Raw genomic sequence first — 27,867 nt, 5'->3', positions numbered from 1 at the left:
TTTATTGTTCATGGAAATGGCTGATTGTTGACTCACAAGAGAAAGCTACACAGTGACTAGTTTTATGAGCTTACTGTTAATACTCCCAAGACCTTTTCAGATGCCTCAGTAACAGATTTGCATAGTCCTTTGTTTGTAGAATGTCATGTTTCTCTATGTGTAGAAAATTCACAGTTGAGAGAAAAATGTTCATTTGGAAATTAATTCATCAGAAATGGTACCTGGTGTGTTCTTAGCTAATTCATAGAATTAAAAAAAAGTCTTAATTGGTTGCCAAAAATTTGGATAAAGAAGCAAACCCCATGAATGTGTAGCTTTTAGTTTAGGGTAAGTTGAGAGGGAAAATAGAATGTTGGATTAATACCTATATAATTTAGTGAGCTGTGGCACGAGCAAATTCTGTACCTGCTCCCTCTTTCTCATTATTTTTTCTTTCTTTTGTAGAAAAAAAAAGGGTCATGGCTTCATAGCAACTCATGGGAATCAAACTTATACATCATGAACTCAAGGACAATTGTCCTTGAGTATAATTGTCCTATAATTTGAAGTCTTAGAATGACAGATGCCATCAGAGTAAGGAATATGGTGATCTTCAGTGATGCTCTGTGTCTCTTTTATGGATTCTTTAATAGAGGTGCTTTAGGAAGTGTATTAGATGATAAGCAACTCTTAAAAATTGTTTCAAGTGTTAAAGAAGCCTCCAATTATGTTCAACAAGAAAAACATACTATTGGACCAGGAAATCATACCCTTTTCAAGTCCCTTTATCTTCTGTTTTAGATATCCCTTTCAGGAAATTGTTACCCAGTGCAGATATGTGGGTGGGAGTTACCAGGAAACAGATATCATCTCCTCATAAGAAAATATAAAGGGTTGACAGTGGAGCAGACTGCTGTCTCTGGAGGAATTCAAACAGGATGTTTCCTTTTGGTTGGAGATTCTCAGAGAAGAGATAGATCTTAGGCTAGATGGTAGGAGATGAGGTCCTTTATGTTTTATGGTTTTGAAATTTTATGTGCTACAACAATGGATGGTGACAGTTCAGTGATGGGGGAGACTTCTTGTACATTCTTAATGTCATCTCTATAGATATCACCATAAAGGGTCTTCAAAACAACAGAAGCAAACCCTAAAAGTCCCTGAAGGAATTAATCATCATGCAGCAAAGATACCTGCACATCCATGTATAGATGCACAGTTACAGTAACCAATTGTGGGTTTAGGTTAATGCCCATCAACAGGTGACTAGATAGCATGTATACACAGATGTTAAGTCATCAAAACCAAAATCATTTCATCTGCAGGAAACTGGGTGGAACTGGAGATCCTTCTGTTAAACAAAGTAAGACAGACCCACCGAGAAAAATAATGTTTCTGTCATATATATGGAACATAGATTTTCAAAATACAGAAATATGTAACAGATGCAACTAATGATGAGGAATAGGGTCAATGTGAGTTGAGGGCAGATAAGACGGTAAAGAGGACATTTTGAAAGGACATTATTATTTGTATGTATTCAAGTGTCACCATGAAACTCTTTGCTTAGTGCAATCAATACATGTTGATAAACATAGAGTATGGGAGGAAATTTTAGATTAACAAACACACAGATTGCCAAGGGAACATAAGCTTGTGGAAAGGAGTAAGCAAGAATGATTCACTAAAAAGCAATATATTGAGAGGTGCACCTCATCACCAACTAGTGTGATAATGTATCTTCAAAAGCTCTGTCATTTGTAATCAATTACTAGAAATCTCCCCTATTAAAATGGTTAGATAGACAAAGTTTGTATGCAAGACCTTACCTTAGGTGTTTTAATCTGTCTATCGTTAGAAATGTTAATTATCCAATAATGTGTAAATGCCCAAAGAAAAGTGTATAAGCCACTATAATACACATAAGCAATGGAGTATTACAGCAATTAAGATTAATATAACTGAGGGACATTTACTATCGTGGATAAAATGACATGTCTAAGAATGTTGGCTGTTTAACTAGATACAGCCTTTTGAATTTGAATTATATTATGTGTTTATTTTGAAATTTTAGTATAATTACTTCATTTCCCCCTCTCATTTCCTCCATCTACTTTTAGGAATAAGAATTAATTTTTTCCTACTTATTGAGTAAAGGGAATTGAAATCGACAATTCAAAAGACTGTTTACTGAAGATACACAACTCAATTAGTAATGTGTATATATTGTGAAATAATCACTTAAGTCAAGCTAATTAAAACATCTGTCAATTCAATAAAAGAATAATAATTTTAGTAAAGTTAGTAGCAACATAAATTGCCTGACAAATCCTGGTTAATATTGATTCCCTTCTCTGGGTAACTCAGACATAATTGGCTTATAATGTTGCCCTTGGGTTAACAAAATTTCATTTTTGTTAATATACTAAGCTCTCTCCCCTTAGTTCCTTCTAGTCCTTTTCATTGACAGTAGTCAATACCAGTGCCTTTAATGACTGTTTCTCAGCCTAAAATGAACTTACTCTGTGCTACATATGGTTTGAATGTATGCAGCTTCTCCCCTTTCACCTCTACAGTGATGGTTTTAAGAGTTGAGGCCTTTAGTTGAAGAAGTAAATATGCCAGAAGATAGAGTCTGTGATAGAGAGTAGTGTACCTATGTAAGGAGAAAGAAGACATGACTATGGGGAAGTTGTCCTTACCTGGCACCAAATCTGCCTTAATCGTGCATTTTGACATTGTTCTTCATAGAGTTTATAGCTGTCATACAGCATCAATAATGTATTAAGTCACTTTGAACTGACTTTGGGATAAGGTCAAATTCTAACCCAGGCATGCTAATGCATGAGATTGATTATTCACTAAGTTTGGTGTGGTAGGAACTTGAATTAAAAGGTTAGTCTGTACTATATAATCCTAAATAAGCCTGGACTGTATAGACACTCTAAAACAACAAAACAAGAAGAGTAAAAGAAAGCAAGAACAGTTTTGTTTAACCCAGTCTGTATAGTCCTGCATGATTTCTCCCACATGATCCTCCAGTTTCATGTTGTCCAGCCCGCTGTTGTAACACAAATCTATTGACCAACAGTAAAAACAACATGATGTATATGTGTGTATTGGCATGTAAATGCATGTAACCACAGAAGCCAAAAGAGGGTATTGGGTCCATTGAAACTGGAGTTATATGAGGTTGTGAGCTGCTCACTGTGGATGGTAGGAGCTAAACTCAGGTCCTCAACAAGAGTAGTGTTTACTCTTAACCACTGAGCCACCTCTCCAGTCTCAGTATAGGCCAGGTTTAGTTAGTCTTACATACATGGTACTCCCATTTGCCATGCCCCACTATTTATGCTGTTCATGTAAGATGTGTTTCATTTCTAGGTTGCTTTGATATCCAGACAAAACTACAGAGCTCTGTTTAATAAAGAAAGGCTGAGTGATCTACCATTTATATCTTTTTCTGTCACGTATGCGCATACTGTATATTTCTCATTTATGGCAGTTGTTACTGTTAAAGTACACTTTTTCTTATCTGGCTATTTGATCAATATCTGCTTTCCCTGATAAAATATAAGCATCTGAAAAGCACTTTCTGTTTTAGTATGTATCACAGTAAATATGTGATGAATGAATAATGCAAATTGAATGTATTACATGTGCTGTAGAAATATAGAAAAGAACAATTAGAGAAATTATTTGTTATACAGTGTCACTAAAATACTATTTTATATCGTGCCTGCATTTTAAATCATGTTTTTGCATTCCCAAAAGCTCTAAAATCTAGGATAATTCCATTACCATGTTATATTATTTTCATTATATTTGCATTATTTAATTTCATATAGCTAATATAACATAACATTAGTTTAGATTAGCTTTATAGGCAGTTAAGCAGCTAGAGATAGAGAGGAAGGAGCAGATTTAAGCTGCAGAGCCCTGTGTTTGGAAATTCAGACACTCGTACCTAGATGTTATATTGTGTGGTTTTATAAATGTGCAGTGTTAGTTTGTCCATCTTTAACAACATGCCATAAAGAGGATGCCTTCAAAAGCATCTGTTTGTTTCTTATTGCTCTTGTGTCTGGGAATCCAAGAAGCAGCTGCCAGTGTGTTCACTGAGATTGTGAAGGCAGTCTTTGTGCTTTGTGGATGGCCGCTTTCAAGGTGCAATTGAACATCATGATGAAAATCAATAGATATAAACAGACACACAGACATGGAGCATTAACTAGTTGTTCCTTCTTTAGGGGTTCTAATTCTTTCGAGGGCGGTGTGGGGGGCTTGATGTTTTTTAAGCTGTTACTTTCCAATATGCTGAAGAATTTCACCTTGAGGACAATGCTTCAACAAATAAACTGGGGGGGGGAGCGCAGATCAAGCAGTGCATCACAAGAATTTAAAGTGAATTTATAATCTTAAAGTGACAACACACCAGGTATTCAAAGTTAGTTGTGTTTTAGGAACCTTGGGACAAACCTTGAGCCAAAAAATCACACTGCCCTCTAGTGACAGCTAGGTTCCCCAGCTCACATTTCAGGAAGTGGAGGCTTTCGGAGCCCATGACAGAGTAGTAACTATATAGAATGGATGGGCTTAGCAAATGTTACTCAGGGAGTAAGGAGGTGAAATGTTTTCCTATAATGTCATTTTTTAAATGTTCTTTTTCTCTCTTTTCCTTACTGTCTCCACTGTTTCTGAATGTGTGAGTTTTGTGCCCTGTGGACTGAGGGGAATATTTTAGGTTTTTTTCCTTTCTTTTTTTTTTTTTTTCTGAAAAAGAACAACAAAGCATATTCAGGAAACATGTGAGGAAATGAATCACTGGTAAAATTTCCAATTGGATTTTGCATCATAAGAAAGGAAAATAATTCCAAAATAAACTCTGTGCTCCCCAAAGGACATTTAAAGTCACTTTGATTTGAATTACTGTGTAGGTGAATGCAAACATAATAATTAAACATTTCCAGGCGTGCACTGATTAGTAATGAGGAAGGATATGAATTTTTTAAATAAAGTATCGAACCCCAAAGGAAACAGAGATAATTTATTTCTATTTTTAAATTTTTGGACTTTTGTGATGAACTAGATATTAGTTTGCATATTTCAAGTTGTTACTGTCTTGGTACATTAATATTGCAGATAAAATAGCATCTAGATCCTTTGGATTAAAATTTTCCTACCATATGATATGCTGATGCCAGATTAAAATAAATATAACAATTCTCTGAAGGCTCAGATAAACAACAACCCCATCACTCTGAAATGATAATGACTTTTCTGAATGAAGCGAGAAAATTGTATTTAATATCTTCAATAGACAGTCCAGAGAAAATGATGTCTCTGTGTCCACTCAAGTATAGTCACTGAACTGAGTCCGTAAGCTATCCTAACACCTATTCTGAAATAGTCTGGTGGACATAGTACTTACTTTTATCTTTCAAGGAAAATTATTGCTTCTTTGACAAACACTGCTTATTATCTCATCCCCCTTTGGGAGCAATATTTCATATGTTGACATCAACACTAGCTTTGCAGAGTTGCTATTTTGCTAAGTGTTAATTTGGAACTCTCTGAGGCAGACACATTCAAAACAAGGGACACATCTGCTTTATATATTTTTTTTAGTATTCTTAAAGGAGGTTCATTTGTTGTCTTCTTCTGGACAAATGTGTAGATGGGACCCCATCTTTTCTTCTTGTGGATAGTACTACTTGAAAGGTTCAGGCATTCTACTGGCTTGCCCTGTTACCTGGCAGAATGCACTCAGGCATGCAGGTGCAAAGGACCCCATTAAAAGACAGACCCGCCCACTTCCCACTTACTCTTCCGTCTCTTCACACTTGCTTCCCTCTTCTCTCTAACCTCTCTTCACTCTTACTCTTCACCTCTTGTTCTCTGCTTTCCCTCCAAGCTTCCTCTCTTGCCCTTTGTCCCCCTCCTCCCTTCATCCCTCTCTCTTCTTCCCATCTCCCTCTCCCGCCCTGTAATAAACTATGGTTAATGTACTGTCTATGGCTTGTGCTCCATTGTGCAGGTCTGCTTCCATCTCGCGCCTCTTTCTAATTTTTAAACTTTTACAAAAGAACAACCTTCTACTTAATAGGGGTGATGCTCTTGCCAGAGTATGATTTACACCATTATCTGAGAACTATTTCATCAACTCCAAAGAGTGCTGAGTTTCCAAATATGTGTTATACAATTTGACTGTGATTAAGTTGTATGAATGAGACAGAAGTTATTTTGTGCTGGAAATCCATTAGTGATGCAGAAAATAAATAATGTTTCTATTATGAATGTCAGCACATTATTAAGTTCTTGTTATGTGGCAGGTAATGAATTACTTTCCTCTATATATAATTTATTTTGTCTATTTTATTTTGCTATGTTTTGTTGCAGCTGTTAATGTTGGGAGTGGTGTTGAAACAGGAATTCATCATGTAGCCCAGGCTGGCTTGAAACTTGTTATGTGTCCCTTACTTTCTTCAGCTCACTACGGTCTTACTTCTTTTGGGCCGTGGACATTCCACACCATTCCTAGCTTCTTATTTATTTTCAATGCACAGAATATAATCATTGTTGATCCTCTCAGTTCCCCACACAGTGTGATATTTTAGGCATGGTGCTAATTTGTTTTTATTTTCACTAACACTCTAATGTAAATCCACGGGTGCTCTTACAACTGCAAATGATTTCCATCTGTACACTTGTGTACCCCTTATCATGGACATGTACTTTCCTCTTCATATCTTTCAAGAGATTCCTGTTGTTATGAAGCTTGGATTCCTTGTTTCACTGCGATTGAAACAAAATACTTATGTCTCATATACCTACTTAATGTATTTTTAAAGGTTAATTTTGAGCTTTTAATATTTTGAGATGTACTTACTGGTGTAGAATGTTTATATATGCTCACCACTGCAGTATGTCAGTATGTACACACACACACACACACACACACACACACACACACACTCACCCTCTTGAAAATTCATACTTTATTTGCAATATTTAAGTCCTTAGCCATTCAAAAAATAATTATTTGGAGTAGAGATATATTCTCCCACTTTTCTCATGTGTAACAAATTTTCTTTTCATCAAATGTGCTCTTCCTTTGGCACTAATCACGCTTGCAGTTTGTATCAGTTCATATCAGATGCCATACATCAGTAAATTTGTATCTGATCTTCGTTTTGTTCCTTTGGTGATTTATCTAGCAACAAAAATAAAACTCCAAATTAGTGCAATTTTGGAATAAATCCCTTTGTACAGAGGTCAAATCCTTCTTTCTTTGTTAGTTTTTTATCTTTTGTGATTTAGCTTTTGTGCACACATTTTTAAGTTAGTCAGGTTTCAATAAAAAAAACACTATTGGGGTTTTGATCGACACTTCATTGAGTTCATAAATCAACTTGTAAAAGATTAGCATCTGCATTTACCTTAGTCTTCCCATGAAGAACACAGTATACATACATCCACTCCCATCTTCTTTTACGTCTTTTTATTGTTTGCTCTCATATGCAGTTCTTACACTTTTATGTTAAGTTTATTCCACAGTAATTAAAAAATCATTGGTCATGTAAAATAGAGTATTAAAATTTGAATATATTTTTTTTGCTTACCAAAATACTTATGCTATAGCAAAGCAGCTAACCTTTTGAAATACTAAATGAATGGCCTGCCACTGCAGATCAATTGCTTATATTTTATATTAAATAATTGTGATGCTTTATCTTTGTAACAAATTTGTCACTAATTGCTAAACATTTGCTTATTTTTATTATATACATATATTTTACCTATAGAATGTGGATGTACTGCATATGTCCTCCATGCCCACTAAGTCCACAGGAAGGCTCCAGGTCCCTTAGAACTGGAGTTATGCATGGTTGTGAGCAAACATGTGGGTGCTGGGAACTGAGCCTGGATCGAGTCCTCTGAAAGAGCAGCAAGTGCTCTTAACTGCTGAGCAATATCTCCATCCTCTATTTTGTATTTTATTTGGCAGGATTTTAGTGTTATTTTTGCATTTTTTATAAAAAGTATATCTTTGGTAATACATAGGTACTATATTTACATAACTTCTACCCTTCCTCTCCCCTCTCCAACTACTTCTGTGTTCCCTACTCACTTACCATTTTATTACTTCTGCAATTATTGTTTTTTATACACTTCCAACCTATGTTCATTTGGAGTTCTTTAATATGCACACGTGTTAGGGCAGGCCATTTGGGATTGGATTACCTATTGGATTACCAATATTGGAGGTTCTTCCCCAGAGAAGACTAATTCTTTCTCTCTCTGCAGCCATTGAATAGCTAGCTCTTCATCTACGGGTGGGGACTTGGGAGGTTTCCTCAACTATGTTGGCATGTCAACTTTTGTGCTCATTATTTATGTTTTATTTATGCATTCGTGATAACCGAGATTTCACGTGAGCAGAATACTTTTCATGTCTAGAAGACACTTTCTGAAAGCAGGCATCCTGGTCCACTGCCTCGTACAATCTTAACATCTCCACTTTCTGTGATGTCCCCTGAACCTTAGGTGTATTATAGTTGTATCAGTTGTAGTTGGGTACCCCAGATTACATACTGTCTGCATTTTTACCATTACGGATCTCTGCAAACACCATATTTCCATCTTCTGCACAAATAAGCTTCTTTGACAAGGGGTGAGAGCTACTTGTTCTACTTTTGAATCTTTTAGGCTTAGAACCTTTGCTTGCTAATTCTTTTCATCACAGGCATACCAGCTTCAAGATTGGTTAATTTAAAAATTTTAAGTAATGTATTTAAATATTTTTGTTGCTAAGATCTGTTAATTACACTGTAAATAAAATGAACTTTATGTTTCCCATATTTTTAAATGCATACTGCTTGTGTCCCATCCTTTGATGTTTTTAATAATTTTTTGATAGCCAGTTAATAAACAATGTGATTAAGTATCTCATAAAAGTCTGCACTTGATATTTATCCCTTTAATACTTTATTTCTCAGTCAAAGGTAGTATCTCCTATAGAATAAGTTGATCTTATTTATTTACTTATTTAACTTAAAAAATGCTGCTTAAACAGTGAATAATACCCTGGTGAGTGTTTACTTGTAATTGTGTGTCAGTTTTGTACTGCTGTTTTACATCCTGCAGAGTGACTTAAATGACACAGATTTATTATAACATAGTTCTGTAGGTCAGAAGTCTAGTAGCACTCAGTTCATTCTTTACCCTGAAATTCAAAGGGCTGAAGGGAAAGTATCTCCTAGTTGAGAGGATCTGTGTAGAATTGCTTCTAAGTTACTGAAGGTGTTTCCATGTGGTTAGATGACATTCACCTCAGAAGTTTAGGATAGTCTCTATATTTTATGTTTTATAATAATAATAATACTTCAGTCTATAAAGACAATATGGTAAGTAATATAAATATTGACAAGTTTCAGGAATTAAGTCATGGTCACATATTTGTGCATGCATATATGGTGAGGAGGATTGAGTAGTTTACCTATTTATTTGATATTATAAAATATTAACAATATAATCATAGTAACTCAGTTACTGCCCAGTCTAGTAACTTAATAAGCATGAATGTACAAAAAATTCAGCTCTTCCCTGAGGCAGTACAGCAGAGAGTTTGAGAATAAGAGAAGGTGGAATGGTTACATTCTTTGATAATTCCTCTCTTCATACCTCCACTAAAAACTGTGTGCTAGCTTACTCGTGTATCCGTCTCCTCCAAGTGTGTGCCCAGTACTGGCAGTTGTCAGAAGAGTACCTTGGATTCCCTAGAACTGAAGTTATGAGTGACTGTGCATCGCCATGTCACTGCTAGGAGCTGACTCTGGCTTCTTTGTGAGAGGAGCTCTGAGCCACCTAGCCATTTTTCCAGACTTCTCTTTTCATTTCTAAGAAAAATTGAAGTTCGACAAAGATGTGAGTAATGTAAAAAATGTAACATATTTTGGGGAATTCTTTATTTTTTCTTCTATCTTTCTCTTTGTCTTCTTTCTTACTTTGTTTTCTTTTCTTTCTTCCTCTGTCTAAAGCAGAGGAAATACATTAAATATTAGAAAGAGTAACCTTCATGGAGTAGAAAATTTCTTATATTTTACCAGGATTTTGTGACTATGTTCTTTACAAGATGCTGCCCTTTTCTGTCATTGCAGATGAATAATGCAAACATTAGAAAATAGAAATGACTTTTCCGTACCTGGGAAGAATTAGTAGTCGCTTTAAAATTCTAAAAAAATAATTGTTTTCAAGGCCCGTGACTTGCAAAATGTGCTCTGCTGAATTCTGGGAGTTACAATTAGAGAGTTCCAACATTGAACCTATGTATGCTCCTGAAGTTTGTAGCTTTTTAAAAAATGTATTTATTCTTTCTTTATATGTGTACATATGTTACTGCATTTCATGTAGATAGAGAGATGATATATCTTCTGATAATAGTGGGCTTTCATTAACTATTCAAAATTATTTTCTGTGAACTCACCAATGTAAACTTACTTTAAGAAATACATACGTTATGAATAAAGATGCCATGAAGTATTGCCACCTAATAGTAAGATGGCTATTGATGCATGGTTTATGTGTAGAGTGTATTAAAATTTTCTTTTATGGAGCACTGCCATCATGATAGGCTTGAGAATGAAATTCTGTAAATACCAGACCTTGCTTCTGAGAAACATGGGTGTGCAGAAACAGTAGATAGAAACAAGTCACTGATACAATACTGGAGTTGAAAGCCAAGTATAAGGAGAGTGATTGATGTAAAGATATTATTTCTATTTCTGAATGGCTTTATAAGAATCAAGGCAATGCAGGGAAACTTCAAGTGTGATGCCTACTCAGACACAAATCCATTCAGGAGTGTACCAACTGAAGAGGAGGTGGCATTGGCTAGGACTACACTTGTAAATCAGAATCCAAGAACTTCGTGAAGCACACCGGCTTGGTAGGAAATGAAATTCAGGATCTTGACTTGGCTAATGATTTGTACTGGCAACGGAGACATGATGTATGTGGCTCATGGGAACTATTGGAGCTAACTTATTACATTTCATGGTTTTCCTCCTATAGTCTTTGATGCCTTTACTTTCTTTGTCATTTTTTAATATGAGATGGAAAGACATAGTCTGGGTACAGATTTTACCTCCTCTAATTTCTGTAGTTTTGGGCAAACTACTTGACTTCTTCAGATTCTTTAATATATCATCTGTAAAATGCATGGAATAATTACTTGCAAAGTTTTGAGACATCTTTGTTCATTGGCGTACATATGGTACATCAGATGATCAGACAGTGGTCCCAGCTGCTGTTTTGTATACTGTGCCAGCTTTAAAGAGGTGAGGTTGTTGTCCCTTCTTGGCTTATGTGTATTTTGAATAATTACTTTCATATTTCTTATGAAAATTAAGTTTGGAAGTTACCTTTGGTCATTCGTTTAGGGATACACATTCACTTGTTATAATTTAATGATTGCCTTAATTTCTTACCTCATAAGCTACACAGCTTACTTATGTAGCATAAGATTGTGGTCTTCAACTCAGGTTTCATTGTTAGAATCATCTGGAAAAATTGTAGAAAAGGTATCCAGATACTACCCCAAGCCATGAAGCTCTGATTTCCTGGCTGATTGGCTCTTATTTTGTAATAGCTCATCATATATGAAGTGACAAGTCTACCTTATAGAGCTGATCTGAGGTAAAATTCTGTTTGCAACTGGTGCAAAGCTATCTTAAAGCCCTGTAGAAAGGTTGTACTCATAGGGATGCCAGCAATACTAAGAGAAACAGGAGAAAAAAAAAGGAAGTCAAAGACAACAATATGTCAAGACTTGAACAGATCAGGTGAAAAAGTGTGTTGGAAATCCCAGCTGCATCATTTAGTCCATTTTAAGGAATATGTCTTCTCTAGTACTCCAGAATTTGTACGTAAGCCTTCTCTAATGATAAAGAACAGGGACAAAGACCATCTTCTGAATGGAAGGCACTATTAGGAAGGAAATTATCTAGGGAAGTTTTCTAAAGCCACTTACTTCTAATCTTCATTGATCAGTCAATAAAGTATTTATTGTGTGCTGTTTGTTTCTGTGCTTTTTTAAAAATCAGACTAAAGAGATAGTTTGTGCAATGGTTAATAGACAGAGCCCTTAGGTTGGTATTTTGGTTCTGTAACTTCCATATCAGTTTTGGTTACCGTTGTCTAAAATCTTAATAACAGAATGACACATCGTTCTCCCATATGAAACAGATATTATTAATAGTCATTACATCCTAAAGTTTCAGGGGAGGGTTCATGTTAATAAATGCAAAGTAACCAAATTGTGCATTATCAGTAAAGATAGATAACTGTGTTTACTGGCATCTATGGAATCTATTCTATATAATTCTTCATTTATTCTAGCATGAGGAAATATTTTAACATGATCAAATGGAAATGGATTTCCTCAAAAGCTAAAGCACAAACACACTAGAAAAAACAAAAACATCCTGTATATTTAAATCAAGAATCACTGTTTTACTGGATGTGGTCTTATTTAAATTGGTAATGTGCAACAACATTCTGAACCTAGAATGTTAGTCAATTGAGCCACACACAGAAAAGAACTATCAAGTTGTTCTTATATTTGGAATCTAAGAGTAGTTGAATTCACAGAGTCAGAGGGTAGAATAATGATTATTAGGGTGTGCAGTGGTGGACTGGGGAGGGAAGATATTAGTTGAAGATTATTAGTAGATGGGAGGAACAAGCTTTGATGGCCAGTTGAGCGATGTGGTGATTATAAGTTAGTAATGTATTATGTGTCTCACAATACCAAAAAGAGTGGAATTTTAGTGACCTCAGTACAAGGAACTGGTAAGTGTTGATGCAAAGCAGGCAATGATGCATCTTTCTTAGGGTGATTCGGCCATCTTACATTGTGTGTTCATATAAATATTTCACATTATGCTTAATGATTATGTAAGTACAGTATTTGACATTGAAAAATAAAAGAAGAAAGAGTGTTGAAAACATGACAGGACAGTACAAAAGTAACGGGAGTGCTTGTCACACTGGGTGCTTGTCACACTGGGTCATGTCGTTGGCAGGCTAGGGGAATACTCAAGGGGAACATAGTTTAAGGTGAAGCTACAAGAGGTATGGAGTTACTGGGGTGAAGAGGTTGGAGACAACTGTGTGTGAATTAGTAGGCTGTGTAGAAATGGAGAGCGTCTCAGAGAGAGGGGAGAATACCAATAAGGGTCCTTTTAGAACTCTCCTGAGCTTACCAGTGAATACAGATTCCTGTGACACCTGATAGTGTAGTTGCAGAACACATAGCGCTGAGACCACAGGCTTCTTAAAGCTAGGACAGTATGAAAAATTGACCAATAAAAGAAAAACTATATTTAAGTGATTATATCATTAGCAAAAAGAAGAAAAATCAGTTTTATGGCTATTGAGAGCAGAAAGAAGTTGTCCCTGCCTCTAGGGGGTTTAGTGAGATGAAAGGGACCCTCCAGATTCTTGGAGGAGTTGGCATTTGTCAAGGTCCTTAGAGAGCAGGGCAAGACCTGCAACTGCAGGCCAAGGCTGCTTTTCACTTGGGCTTGACTCTGTTTTGACCCTTGTCTTGTTTGTTCAGGTAGGATTGTGTCTTAGCAGGGCCTCTGCATCTGTCCTGAACCTCAACTGCAGTCTTATCCTTTTACCCATGTGCCGGACACTCCTGGCTTATCTTCGAGGATCACAGAAGGTATGAAAAAAATGTTTATGAATTTCTGTGGGAAAATCAAGTGTAACGATCACGTTACTTTGTTGTTTTTTATGAACTGATTTTATTTAGACGTTTTCTTCTCAGCTGTGGTAAAACGACACATTACTTTTAAAAGTGATCAGAAAGATATTATACAAATCTAGTCCAGGACATGCAGACTTAACATCCACCATGCATTCAGGTGCTAGTTTCAGTACTTCACAACTCTCTCGTGTCTCCTCACAACTCTGCAATCAGATATTGCTGATCTATTTTAAGTTTGAGAAGCTGAGGTGTAGAGAGTATGGCTTGACCAAGATCAGAAATGAGTAAGTGACAGAGCCAAAGTTAATTCCACTTCTGAGCTCTTTTCTACTGTATCAGACCTCACTGGGGTCTAATTTTTCACTTAACAAAATTCAAGTGAGCAAACCAGAGTCCTCTGGCCTTTGGGTATTGCATGGAATGATTGCTAGTACATGCAATTTTTCATTGCTTAATAACACTTGCGACTCCTTTTGAGCTATGAAAGAGGTTTAAATCAGTGCCTTTAGTGAATAGTGATTCTTATCTATAGTGTTTGCTGTTGCAAAATGAGAGAGGGAAGAAACAAATTCTTTGTCATTTTTTAAGAACTCAGCTACAATTTTTTTAGTCTTCTGCATATGTGTGAGCATGCATATGTTTGCATGCATGTGTTGATTCTTCACTCCAAAACTCAGGGATGCACTGACAGAGAAGTATGTTCTCAGAGGTTGTTTCAGAGATCTGTGAAGTACAATGTTGTTTTCCTCAAGCAAAACATGTCAGTTTTTTTTCCAGGTAATTGTATTTGGAAAGGCTTTGAACTTAGTGCAGATATTTATGGAAATAACATTCCCTAGCTTGCCAATATTCTTAAATGCTAGGGTTTGATCCCTCTGGCCACTGGCTTGACATGAAGAAAGGAATATAAGTGGCAGGAAGTAAAAGTTCCCGCCTAGATTTCTCAGTAGGTAATACCCTTGGAGTATTGCTGCCCAGTATGAAGCACAGTTATTCAAAGATTCTTGGTAATTATTTTTCTACAAGACCGAGAAGGTATTTTAAAACCACAGATGTGATTGGTCTAACTTAAAAATAACCTTATTTTTGCAACACAAAGGAAAGCGTATGTTCTATCAAATTTAAACATTTGAAAATATGACAGGTTATCAGAGAGTGTCACCTAACTGTTCTCTGACAGAACAACTGCTGATGGAAGCTGGGGACAAACGCTAACACAAGCATTAGAATACAGTGATGTTTGCCTCGAACAACGTAAGATTACAGTGGAGTTTCGAATATTTTTATCTAATAGCATGCCTTTCAGTTTTTTCAAATCAATAGCATACCTTCTCACATTCATTTGAATAGCTTCAGTGAATAATTTTGTCATAATTCTCAGTTTTGACTAGTAGACTTGTGTTGTATTTACAAATTTTTCATGATATTAGCAATGATGTAAAAGAAAAAAAAGGTGTACATATTTTGACTGGTTGTATTCATTCATTTTTTATTTAGGTTCCAAGCAGGAGAACAAGAAGATTATTGGATAAAAGTAAGACGTTCCACATAACCTGTGGTATAACTATCTGTGTTTTTTCAGGTAAGAAAGCTGAGAAGTATGACTTTATTAAAATTGAACATTTTACCAGTGGAGAATATTTGATTTTCTTCTGTATGTTTTCACCGACAATGAGCTTACTGGTGATTTTCTAATTATATATGTTAGTCACTGTTTTGTGAATTGGGAGGACAGCGGACCTGGAAGTTTATTATGGCACTTTGCATTATGAAGTCCAGATGCTGGACCCAAGGTTATAGTGATTTTCTTGTAATAGATTTATAAGGTTTAAAATAAGAAAACAAAGCATTTCTAAGTTTAAAAGTAATATTGTATGAACTAATGTGAATGAAAATTAGAATGTGAGATTTCCATTTAAAAATACGATTCTAGATCAAGATATATTTGGCAAGATTTTTTTTGTATTGATAATTGGGTCAAAGAATAGATTTTAAATATGTGTAATTTTATCTTGACTTATTTCACATTAGCCAATGTAAAGCAAGAAGCTTCTCAGAGTTGATTCAATATAAGTTTTAATCTTGAACATTTATACACAATATGCTATGGGTTTGGGCATGTTTATAGTGACATGTACCTACCAATACAGTATCATATTGAATATTTCCACTGTTCTAAACATACTCAGTATTCTGCCAATTTATCTTTCTCTTTTCTCTGACACTATCCTTTTCCTGTTTATTTAGTGTTTCTTCTTTTCTTGTTTTCTTTTTCTTTTTTTTTTCCTGATTTTCCTTGTTCACTAGATCATAAAATTTTCAGTTCCAGTATTTTTTTATCACTTAATGGCTACTATCATTTCAGGGTTGTCTGTTTTTTTTTTCACTGTCCAGATAAATTACAGTTCATTATTTTTATTCACCTATATCCTGGTTGCTTCCAACCTTTGTCACTTATGGATTAAGTTGCTGTAAATTATTCTGTCTGTGTCTCTGTCTTTGCCTCCCTCTCCTTCTCTTCTTCCCTTCCTCTGTCTCTGGATCAGTCTCTGTCTCCTGCATATATGTCATATGTCATATATGTCGATTGTATATAGGGTTTTAAGTACTTTAACCAAGTGTGAGAAGAAGACAAGTTGAATTTTTTCATCCAAAGAGGCCATCCCACCATAAGTGAAACAGAGTTATTTAAAAAAAATTTTATTAATTTATTTTTTACATTCCAATCCCAGTTCAGTTTGTTCTAGATTTCAACCATTCTTTTATGTACATGATTCACATGATTTCAGTTCATGAAACAATTGTGAAACATTTTCCTATGCTCATTTATCATTTACATATCTCCTTTTGTGAGGTATCTGTTAAGACTTTTGACTCATCTTTTTTTTTAAATTTTTTTTTGTTTTTTCGAGACAGGTTTTCTATGTATTGTTTTGGAGGCTGTCCTGGAACTCGCTCTGTAGTCCAGGCTGGCCTCGAACTCATGAAGATCCGCCTGCCTCTGCCTCCTGAGTGCTGGGATTAAAGGCGTGTGCCACCAATGCCCGGCTTGACTCATCTTTTAATCAGGTAAATTTTTTTAAATTATTGTTTTAAGTAGTTCACACCATTAATTCCAGCATTTGGGAGTCAGAAATGAGCTGCTTTCTGAGTTGGAGGCTAAGCTGGTCTACACAGAGAGTTCAGGACATCCAGGGCTCTGCAGAAAATCCCTGTCTTGAAAAAAACAAAACAAAGCCAAACAAACAAAAAAGAGTTTCTTCTCAGACCTTTGTATTTTAAAAACGGTTTTGCCCTGTCTACAGCATGCGTTCTCATTCTTTGAATCTTGCCTGGAAGAATAAATTGAATTTTAATGCTGTCTGGCTTATCAGTCATTTTTCGTAGATTGTTTCTTTGTATAGTCGAAATAATAATTTATTGATTCTATGTAATTTCCATAAAATATTAGACATTCCTCACAGAATCAGATAAGGCTACAAATTATATGGAAGCGAGAAGAAGAAAGCCAAATAGACTGAATAGCCAAACAGTTGTGAACAACAAGAACAGAGATATAGGCATCATGCTCTCTAACTTCAATTGTTATTCAATGTATTATAAAAGTATAGTGACCAAAGAGCATCATGCAGGGCCAGACAGATAAATTGGGTTCCCAGTACCCACACTGGGAGTGTCACAACTACCTGTAACTCTAGACCCAGGGGTTCCAACAGTCTTTTCTGGTTTCTGCAGGCACATGTACACATGTGGTATATGTATACATAGACACAAATGTGCACATAAATATGAATTTTCAAAAAGATAATATAAATTAGCATATAAAAAGACATATAGAGTCTTCCAAATGACTCAGTGGCTAAAAGCATGTTCCATATAGGCCGCTTAACCTGGGTTTGACCAGAACCCACACAAAGAGCCAGATGCAGTGGTATATGGGTTAGTCATCCCAGAACATTTATTGCTCGATCAGAGACAGGAGAATCGCTGGAAGATCACGAGGCTGGCTAGATAGCTAGCCAAGATTTTACAGTGCAATAGAAAGAAAAGAGACCTTGCCTCAACAAGGTGGGAGGTAAGATCAGACTCTTGAAAGTTGTTCTTGGACCTCCACATATATGCTATGGCATGCGTGTGCACAGACAGGAAAATTTGTTACTTAATTAAAAAAAAAGACTCATGGACAAAAGAGACAGAATAATGTACCCAGAAATAATCATGCCCCTACAGTCAAGTGATTGTCTACATAGGTGCCAAAACTGTAGTGTGTAAACAGGAACTTTGCCATTAAATTGTGCTTAGTGTACTGGGTCTTCACATAACTCTTACTCCAAATAAAAATCAACTCAAAAAGAGTTCAAAGACTTCAAATTTAGATAGAAAGGCATGGGCATTAGAAAGATGGTCCAGCATTTAAGAGTGCCGCCCAATTATGAGGACTGAAGTTCAGATACACACTTGGTAGCTCACAAAAGCCAGTAACTCCAGCTCCAAGAGATCTAGAACCATCTTACGGCCTCCATGTTCAGTTGCTCATACACAGTTATACATCTGATTATGCAGATACACATTAATGAGGACAAATAAATTAAACTCTTTAAAAAGAAGTGTAACCCTGAAACCGAGGGAGAAAATAAAGCAAGGGGACATTTCAAGGCATCAGTGTGTGTTGAGTTTTTTATGTACTTAATATTCAGTTGTTCCAGAGCCATTTGTTGAAAACCACTTTTTTTTCAATTTATTATCTCTTCTCCATGTAAAAACAACAGCTGAATTATAGATCCTCCGTTCCATTGTTCCACTTGTGTGTTTTTCTGCCAGTAACACACTCACCTCAGTACTGTAACTTCACAGTAGTTTGTGAATCTTTCTGCTTTTAACGCAACCCTTTCTTCCTGCCCAACTTTATTGCCTGACTTATAAGCCCTAAAAACAAACTTCTAGGATATTTGGAATTCTGCGTCTCTGTTGCCTTTGTTGGTCTTTGTGAGTAATCCATAGTTTTTGGTGTTTCTGTATTTTATCATCTAAGTTTCAGGGATTGTAATCTTTTCTAGTTTCCAGGCCATGTTTTCATTTGAACCTATAAACTTCATATTTTGTTTTCAATTGGAATGGTCATGTCTTTCTTTTCTTTCTCCATAATTTTACAAATAAATTTAAGACTAGTAGATGGGACATAGGGCCAAAGCTATAGGAGTTTCTTTAGTTAATGCATTATAACAGAATGTTAATTTATACCTCGCTTAAACACAGAAACAGATTGGGGAAGGAGGTGGTATGGTGGCCTCATTGAATAGATCATTTGCTCCCTGCTTGCCTCTCTTGAGATAATTTTCTTCCCTGACTATGACAAAATTTACTTGTCTCAAACCCCTTGTAATCTCCTGATGCATGCATCTTTTATATGCTCTCAGAGTTAGGTGGGCACTGTGTTGGCAGTGCCATTATAGGTGAAGTATTTGCCAAGGAGTGATCACTGTTTTCCCTAGTTTTTCTTCCATGGTGTGCCTCTCCACACTTTACTGTTAAGCTTAAAGAATTGTCTGTTGATTGTGAAATAAAACCAGCTGGTTAAAAGGTAGGTTGAGGTTTGGGGATAGATGACAGTGAAGTATATAAGATAGAGAAGGCTGGAGCAATAGGGAAGATGAGGGATGTGCAGCACAAAGATATCCAGGAACCAATTAAGTAAAGGAATGAGTGAGCATATTGGTAGACACAGAATGATAGAATGTAAGAGATGGGGGGGGCAAGTAGAGGAAGAGAGATAGAAGTCATTGAATGTGAATCTTCTCTGGATCATACCCTAAATTACTGCAGTTATTTTATTCTACCTTTTACATTTTTGGTTAACTACATTCGGGTGATTTTTATTTTGTGTTTTAGAATAATTTCAATCTAACATTTCATTGCTTAGATAACCTTTGGAGTTTGATCCTTAAGTCCTTTATTGTTGATGGAGAACTGTTGGCTTCTAGCCAAAGAACATTGTGGAAAGCCCACTGACTTCTGCCTCGTGTGGTTCCATAGGTGTGCATGTGGCTGCCCACTTGATGAATGCCCTCAACTTCTCAGTGAACTATAGTGAAGATTTCCTTGAACTGAATGCAGCAAGATACCAAAATGAGGTGGGTGGTCCCTGCCTTTCCATTTTCCTTTCACTTGTCATTAGATAAGTAATGAGGGTCTGTGATTTTTACAGAAAATTTGTACCTTGCTGCTCCTTTGAGTGCTTTTAAAATGCGGTTGTCAGGGTGAGTTTTATTCCCTTTCAATAGAAATTGCAGGTAATTACTATTCTATAGTTTCTCCTGCTGAAAATGGGAGTTTGCAGTGTCTGCTTTTTATATCCTGCAATGTTCAGAAGGCTGCCACTCAGATCTACGTTCTGACTCCCGACAGCTTTTGTCTAATTCCTCTCATTTAGCTGAGAGTGTCGACGGTGCCAATCTCAGGTAAAAATACTTCAGTGACTCACTTAGTGTGCTGGGGGGAAAAGGACACAGCTGTAGGTTGATTATTTGTGGATACTAAGTAATGCATTTATTTGACTGAGAATGTTAGTGTGTTTTTATGATTCCTCTGTTTCCATGCAGTAGGTGACCAAGAGTTGGATTTCCTAGCATATGATATCTGACTTAGGGATGCTGCTCTTTCCTATGATCTCTCTTTTGTTCATGAGGCTGTATGTGCTGAGCCCGAGCCAGATTCACAGTACATGTCTAGCCCCAGTTAGGACTCTGTTGCTCGGTATTTTCACATGATCTTCAGATAGTCATTGCTCCCCAAAGTCATGACTGCAACCAAGCCGATTGCTCTGTCTCCCAGCCCTTTAATGATGAATGACAGTGACTTAACCTCTCAGTAAATGTTCCTCTCATTCCAGACTATTTTTCTCTTCCATCAACCATTAGGGATTTCACAACCAACACTGCTGTCATCATTTGTTTGATCGTCTTCTTAAAAGGAAACAAATGACAAAACAATAACAAATAACAAAGCAAGTTGTAAAACTGAATACCTCCAATGACTTTTGATAAATCTCTTGCCTCTAGGATCACCTGTAAACATCAATATGATTTGATTAGTGTGAACAGGGCAGGGGCATTGCTATTTTTAAAAGGATCACCAGGTGATTGATGCTGCATAAAGCACTGAGATTCACTGGACAATCTTGCCTCCTAGCTTATCAAGTGATAGCTCTCCACATGTCATGATTTCGTGCTCAGTTCTGTTTTTCTCGCCTCTCCACTTCCTCTCCCTAAGCTATCCTCTAGCCTTTCCCACATGGCCAGGGGTTACTTGTTTCCAGTCCCACTACAGTTTCATTCGCATGGCATCTCCTCTTATGCTCCTCTTTCTATATTAGTTTCCTATTTTCGTTCTGGAACAATTTATTTATTATCAGTTTGTGTGCATTGGTGTTTTGCCTGCATATATGTCTGTGTGAAGGTGTCTGATCCTTTGCAAATGGAGCTACAGATAGCTGTGAGCCACTAAAAGGGTGCTGAGAACCCGCGTCCTCTAGAAGAGATCTTAACCACCGATCATCTCTCCAGTACCTAGTTTTCCTGTATTCATATTATCTATTAACGCTTAGTTGTTCAATATTCACCTCTCTTTGAGATTTAGTCTTTGTGTGTGTGTGGGGGGGGGTGGGACAGGATTTCTGCGTGTAGCTCTGGTTGTCCTGGAACTCAATTTGTAGATTAGGCTGATCTCCCACTCACAGGGATCTACCTGCCTTTGACTTCCTGAGTGCTGGGATTAAAGGCATGGGCCACCGTGACCAGTCTGTGTTTTTATAATTAAAAGTTGCTTTTTGTTGAGTATTGGACAAAAGGTATTTAAAAGTTACCTTAGTTGTTGAGTCAGAACGATAATGAATTTCTAAACTTACAATCTTCTGGGCAACATAATGAGACCATAATATATATTTAATTTTGTATTATAACTTAAGCTATTGAGTCTTAAAGTCATTGAAGAATAAACATTACAGACAGCCTGTAATCACATCAGTGGTTAGGCCTTCTACCTTACCCAGATCTTTCCTTTTCTCAGGTGGGAAGACTTCTCTGGTTTTGCTTTTTATAATGCAAAAATGTCACCAGACTTTACTCACGCTTGTAGAGTGGTTCGCTAATTCTTAATATATGGAAAGTTCTTGCATAGGTTTATGCCTTTAGAATTTTATTTTCCAATCACATGTTTTATTCTTTTCTTTTCTCAGGATCCTAGAAAGCTTCTCTTCACAACTGGTAAGTTATTATTCATTGTTTTCCTTAGATTCCCAAACATAGTTCTTTGGATATAAGCATAGTCCAATTACACAACAATTGATACACCGTAAATTATAACATTCTATAAGTGATTTTGATAATTTAGCTATGAAGATGCAGTGCCAGCTGAGGGATGAAGGCAGAAAGTTTGGAGCACAAATAAATAAGGAGTAAAAGGAATCAGCCACATTGGTTGGATGTACATTCGCTGGCAAGTTCTTTGAAAGAAAAGATAACCCTCATGCCTCCTTAAGTCCTGCTTTGAACTGAGGCTGTGGCTGGTGCTATGAAAGGTAATGTATATGTCCTGAGTACCCGCTCTCAAAGTTTAGTGGGGAAGCACCAGACCATTGGTGTCAGTGCAGTTCTGATAATGGAGTTGTCTTAAACTGACAAGCAAGATAAAATCTTAAAAGCCATAATCAAGAAAGTCATTGAAATAACATGGGTTCGGCCTGTATTACATTTTCCATACGTGATTTATTGTTTGTTTTTTTTTTAAGAATATTCACTGGAGGTCATTCAGACTGGGCATTAGTATACAATTATGTATTGTAAAGATCGCTAATTAATCATCTTCAAATGAGTAGATATAAATAAGTAAGAAAACCAATAATGTTTCTCAAAAAATAAATACAAATATATGTTTGGCTTTATCATTGGAGAGGCTCAAATTCTTTCAGATAAATAGGTATAGTTCATGTAAGCAAGTTTATGCGACTGGGCTATGTTTTTTTCTCTATTTCAGAATTTGTGTCCAAAAGTGGATAATGAATTAGCTTAGTTGCCAGGCAAGAGTGTGTTACAGGCCATTCAATGTTTCAGAAATGATTCAGTGTTTATCACTTAAAGTTCCCTACCTATAATTTCTGATCTGCCGGGATCTACCACTGAACCGAGAGTTTTAATTAGACCAGCTTCGTTTTATATCAAACATCTAATGATACACTTTAAATATCCACCAATAATTAACTGAACACAAAAGCCACTTTTTTATCTCCTTAATTTGATGAATTAATAAACACAACACAGCCAAGTTTTGCCTGTCTACTTGCATTACGTAGGCATTTCTTTAAAGTAGTCTCACTGTGTACTTTTTCAGTCATTCTAATTACAACAGGTCTTGTTTATCTTTACCTATTGTATATCTTTCTTAATTGTTATCTAAATGAAATAATGTAATTGATAAACTTTAACCAGCAGGCAGTTTTGTGGTATCAAGTCCAGAGCTTGCACATTCTAGGCAAACAGTCTTTGACTGAGCTCCATACTCCATCTGAACTCTATGGACCCAATCAATTTCAGAGTCAGATTTCTGCACATCTGTGTTCTTTGCTGCATTACTCACAGCAGCTAAGAAATCAAACCAGCCAGCATGAACAGCTAAAAAATAATGTGATACATACATGTGACTGAATTTTATTCATCTTTGAAGAAAAATAAAATCATGACATCTATAGAAAATATGAGGAACTGAAAGTTATTTTAAGCAAAATAAGCCAGAGAAAGTCTGTTTTATCTGACAACCAAATCCCAGTTTAATTTGTGTGTGTGTGTGTGTGTGTGTGTGTGTGTGTGTGTGTGTGTGTGTGTTTGGAGGGGTGCACATGTACTTCATGAAATCAACAGGAAATCATGGAAGGAGGGTTGGAATCCTAAGTGGTGGAAAGGAAAAAAGAGGGTAATACAAAGGGCTTGACATGAAAGCAGAAGTGAGCAGCTGTGTGAGGCTTAGGGACCTGAGGAGGAGAACAAAGGGGAACAAAGGGGCAGATTCAACAGGAACAAAGTGTGAGTGCAGATGTCATAATGAAACCCAATATGTTGCACACTGGGTTTAAAAACTGTAAAAAATAATTTGGGTGCCCAGAAAAAAGCAGCAACAAATTTTAGTTAAAAAGATAATATACCAAAAGTATGAAAGATCATTGAATTTATGCTCTGTAGTTTTCCGATGAGATTCAGCCAACTATGACTTTGCCGGAGAAATCATTACAAGACCATGATGTCAGGATATTTTGACCATTTGTTGGGTGCTCATGGACTTCCCTTTTATCTTCCAATGACAGGAGTCAAGCCTGCTATGTCCTCTCCCTCTCTTTCCAAGTTTTCTCTGCATATTTGCCATGTTCTGCTTTATGCAGGAAATTCTCTAGGCTGCGTGAGGAAGTTGAGTTCAGTGCATTTCTGATTACAACTCCACTGAGATGCTCTCTTCCACTAACATGACTCGTGACTCGTTACTTTTGAGTAACAGCAGTGTATCTTAAGGAAATGGGAAACTGTGGCTCTACTCCAAACTCACCCATTTTTAGGTTTCCTTCCATTAAGATGGTTTGTAGACAGATATTCACTGGCCAACTGTGGCAGACCCAGAATAACACAGATAACCTTCCCACGTAAATAATTAATGAAAACATAATGACATTATTGGGGAAGTCCATCTGATTACAAATTTTATAGTATGTAACAATCATGGATTCTAACACTTATATGGTTTTTAAGGCTCAAGTAGAAGTTTTTTGTTGTTGTTTGTTTTTCAAATCTTTCCACACTTGATTAATATTCACTGAATCACACAAACATGGACAACACACTATTTGATTGGCTTTAGTATGTGTATATATTAGTTTTTACCAAGCTCAAGACTTCAAATATTTTCATTGCCCTTTGAGTGACTTGCTGTTTTTTATAACTAAAAGATAACCATGAAAATTCTAGACTTTTACATAAAAATTAATCAGCACATTTCTCTAGTTTATTAGGTGAAAAAACTTGACCTCTTTTACTCAGTCTAATAATTGGCAGGGTTAATCTATGTTGATGTTTAATGCATCAATAATTCCTATTTTACTGCTTATTAATTTTCCAGATATGTATTATAATACATTTCTCCACTTACCTGTGGATGCTAATGTATCTATATTCCATGAGTATTAAAAACAGCCATGGACATTTTCAGAAGAGTATATGGGTAGGTATATGAGTAGCTACTTGGAAGAAGCCAATCAATAGGGATGTTGATTTTAAATCGTCTATTGTCTGTCCTTCAGTGTGATGTGGATTGATTTCTTCCCTTGTGGATGGGAAGCGATCTTTACCTAGAGGGAATGGAAAAGGTGCTGTGAAATGGATACTATAGGAAGAAAGTACACAGAAGACATGCTCTGAATTAGGAACATCAGGCGAGGGCATGATTCCTGATGGTGCTAAGTCCATGTATTCAGAAAAGGACTCATCTTAAAGTGCCAAAGATTAAATCCCTTGTTTTTTTGTGGCTCTTTAAAGTGATGCTTGTTTCTACCATAGAGTGTATTCTGATATCATTATTGTCTAGTTGTTGTAATAACATAGTAAGTGGTCTATTACATTTTAGCTTAGATATTATATATCAGCTATTCATTCTAGACATGGTGTACGATTTAATGCTAAATTTGTACCTATAAAATATTAATTTGAACATGTCTGCAGCTTTCATTTTTTATCAAATGAAATTTATACTATATCAGTTCATTGAAATTATATTTTGTAAACATTATTTGTGTGTGAGGAGTGTAGATTGGAGTAAAACTTGTGGGAGTTGTTTTCTTCTTTCACTGCGTGAATTATGGGCATGAAGCATAAATTTTCAGGCTTGGTGGCAAGCACCTTTACCTGATGGCTATCTCACAGACCCTCTAATGTTTTTGATATGAAGAGAAAATATATCTATAATCATTCTTCAAATACAAGCACAGTTAGGGCACTTTATAGAAGATGGTGAAGCCAGACTCCAAGAGCCAGAAGGCCCAAACATTTGTTTCAAGAACGTGTCTTCTATATATAATGGGAAAGCTACACCCATTAAACCTCAGTAATTGTATTGCCTAAGCAAGATTCACATAATGACATACCAATGTGTGTGAGGGAAATCTTATTTCCAGATGAAGAGCTATAGTCAATTCATGGCAGCTTTAATTAAACATAATTTTCCTTAAAAGTATTATCCTCCAGGGCTGGAGAGATGGCTCAGAGGTCAAGAGGACTGCTCTTCCAGAGGTCCTGAGTTCAATTCCCAGAAACCACATTGTGACTCACAACCATCTATAATGCGATTTGCTGCCCTCTTCCGGCCTGCAGGTATACATGCAGCCAGAACATTGTATACAACAACAGCAACAACAAAAGTATCATCCCCCAAAGACTCAGGGATCACTGCTGAAAAAGGGTTAAAAACTGCATAAGAGTTAGAAGAGGTGGACAACTGCAAGAAATAAGTGTCTTCTGGGTTCAGCATGGCCGCTGCACAGATGAACTCACAGCAGTTGTAACAGCATGGTCAAGACACAAGCAAGCCTAAAATAGGCCAAATCCTAGCGTGCAGGGGAGAGTTAGGCATGAAATTCCATCCCTAGCCAAGTAGATATTGGCAATTCTTTGCTTCTGGGAAAGGAAGGATCAATTATCTGTAAAAGTATAGTCCCTGATAAATCGACCACATTCCACTAGAAAACGACAGGTCTAAGAATATTTGGGTAGTCCAAATTGTCCTTGTTGGGGAAAGGCTAATAAAAAATGAGTGGACACAAAATTAGGTGGGAGAGGAAACAATGAGTCTGGAAGTGTAGGGGTGGAGAGTGAATATGATAAAAACCCACCATACAAAATTCTCAAAGAACTAATAAAAAATTATTTCAAGTAGTGAAATCCAGAAACATTATTTGACAGTGATACAGAAGGGAGGTGCTAGTTCCATACAAGGAAAGACAGAGTACTGTGGTGGAAGTCATAGAAACTAACTGCTCTAGCATTAATTAATCTCATTTGGTAGAGTTTGGATGTGCAAGTATGCATTCACCATTATGAGTGGAGCATTAGGCAATGCAAGAATGGACTCTTCTACTAATGGAATAAAAGGATGCCTTGTCTGAAGTGCATTGAGACTATGCTGATTTTCTTAACAGCTTGTGTAAGGGGGTATATACACAGAGAAACACAATTTGAATTTGCTTTCTACCGAGAAGCGTACTATACATTAGACTTCAAAGACAATTCTTGATCTTTCTTCCCAGTATGAATAAAGTTAAAATGAACTTGTAAATACTTTACAGTTCCGGGTCTGACGGGTGTCTGCATGGTGGTTGTACTGTTCCTCATGGTTACAGCTTCTACCTATGCAATAAGGTAAGAGTCAGAGTGACCATTTTGTTTTCATCTGTCCATGTTGTCTAGCTTTCCTTTATAATCATTTCGGTACAAATAGTGTCAGAAGTGGGATGTTTCGAAATATGCAGAATGCAGAAATCATCAGAAAAATGACTGAAGAATTTGATGAGGACAGTGGTAACTAAATCTCCTTGTTCCTGAATTTTTGATTCTAATTTTTGAATTGACTCTGCTAATTTGGAAAGTTCCACCTGGTTAGACTCAATCTTAGCCATAAATGCAGTAGACATTGAATTAAATGTGCCCCAAAGATTGTTCTGATCAAATTCCAAATTATCTGTTTTGGTAACTAAATTACCTTTTTCCTGAAATTTTGACTCTAATTTTCGAATCATTTGTACATGTTTCTTCCATGTGATTACATGTATTTACACAATAATCACAAGCATGGCACACATATACATATGAAAAATATCATAATTGTCTTTTACTGGGGTTCGGATTGGTAGCACTCACCTCGGGAGCCGAGCCAGGCGGCCACTGGCCACAGAGGCTTGGGCTTCCAATCCCACCGCTCCCACCAGATATTGATGATAGTCAATGCTATAGGGAAAACAATATATTTATTTACCAGAGAGAGAGTCACACAAGCTAGGAATTAGAAGCGTGGCTGGCTTCCAAGAG

General features: G+C 36.4%; 1 protein-coding gene across 3 annotated transcripts in view; it reads left to right on the top strand.

Moving 5' to 3' along the window:
- Nox4 (NADPH oxidase 4) overlaps window positions 1-27,867 on the top strand; it is a 132,434-nt gene that overhangs the window by 14,968 nt on the left and 89,599 nt on the right. For 2 of the 3 annotated variants that reach the window (XM_021236119.2, XM_005085373.4), the window contains exons 3-7: window positions 13,601-13,711; window positions 15,254-15,338; window positions 19,790-19,887; window positions 21,990-22,017; window positions 27,129-27,201. In XM_021236119.2, the coding sequence (XP_021091778.1) occupies window positions 13,601-13,711; window positions 15,254-15,338; window positions 19,790-19,887; window positions 21,990-22,017; window positions 27,129-27,201 (395 nt within the window). The remainder of the gene's footprint in view (window positions 1-13,600; window positions 13,712-15,253; window positions 15,339-19,789; window positions 19,888-21,989; window positions 22,018-27,128; window positions 27,202-27,867) is intronic. The other variant, XM_040728899.1, reaches the window with a different exon arrangement.

Source organism: Mesocricetus auratus, unplaced genomic scaffold (assembly GCF_017639785.1).
Source record: "Mesocricetus auratus isolate SY011 unplaced genomic scaffold, BCM_Maur_2.0 Super-Scaffold_4256, whole genome shotgun sequence".
NCBI lineage: Eukaryota > Metazoa > Chordata > Mammalia > Rodentia > Cricetidae > Mesocricetus > Mesocricetus auratus.
This window is presented reverse-complemented; position numbering and strand designations above follow the sequence as displayed.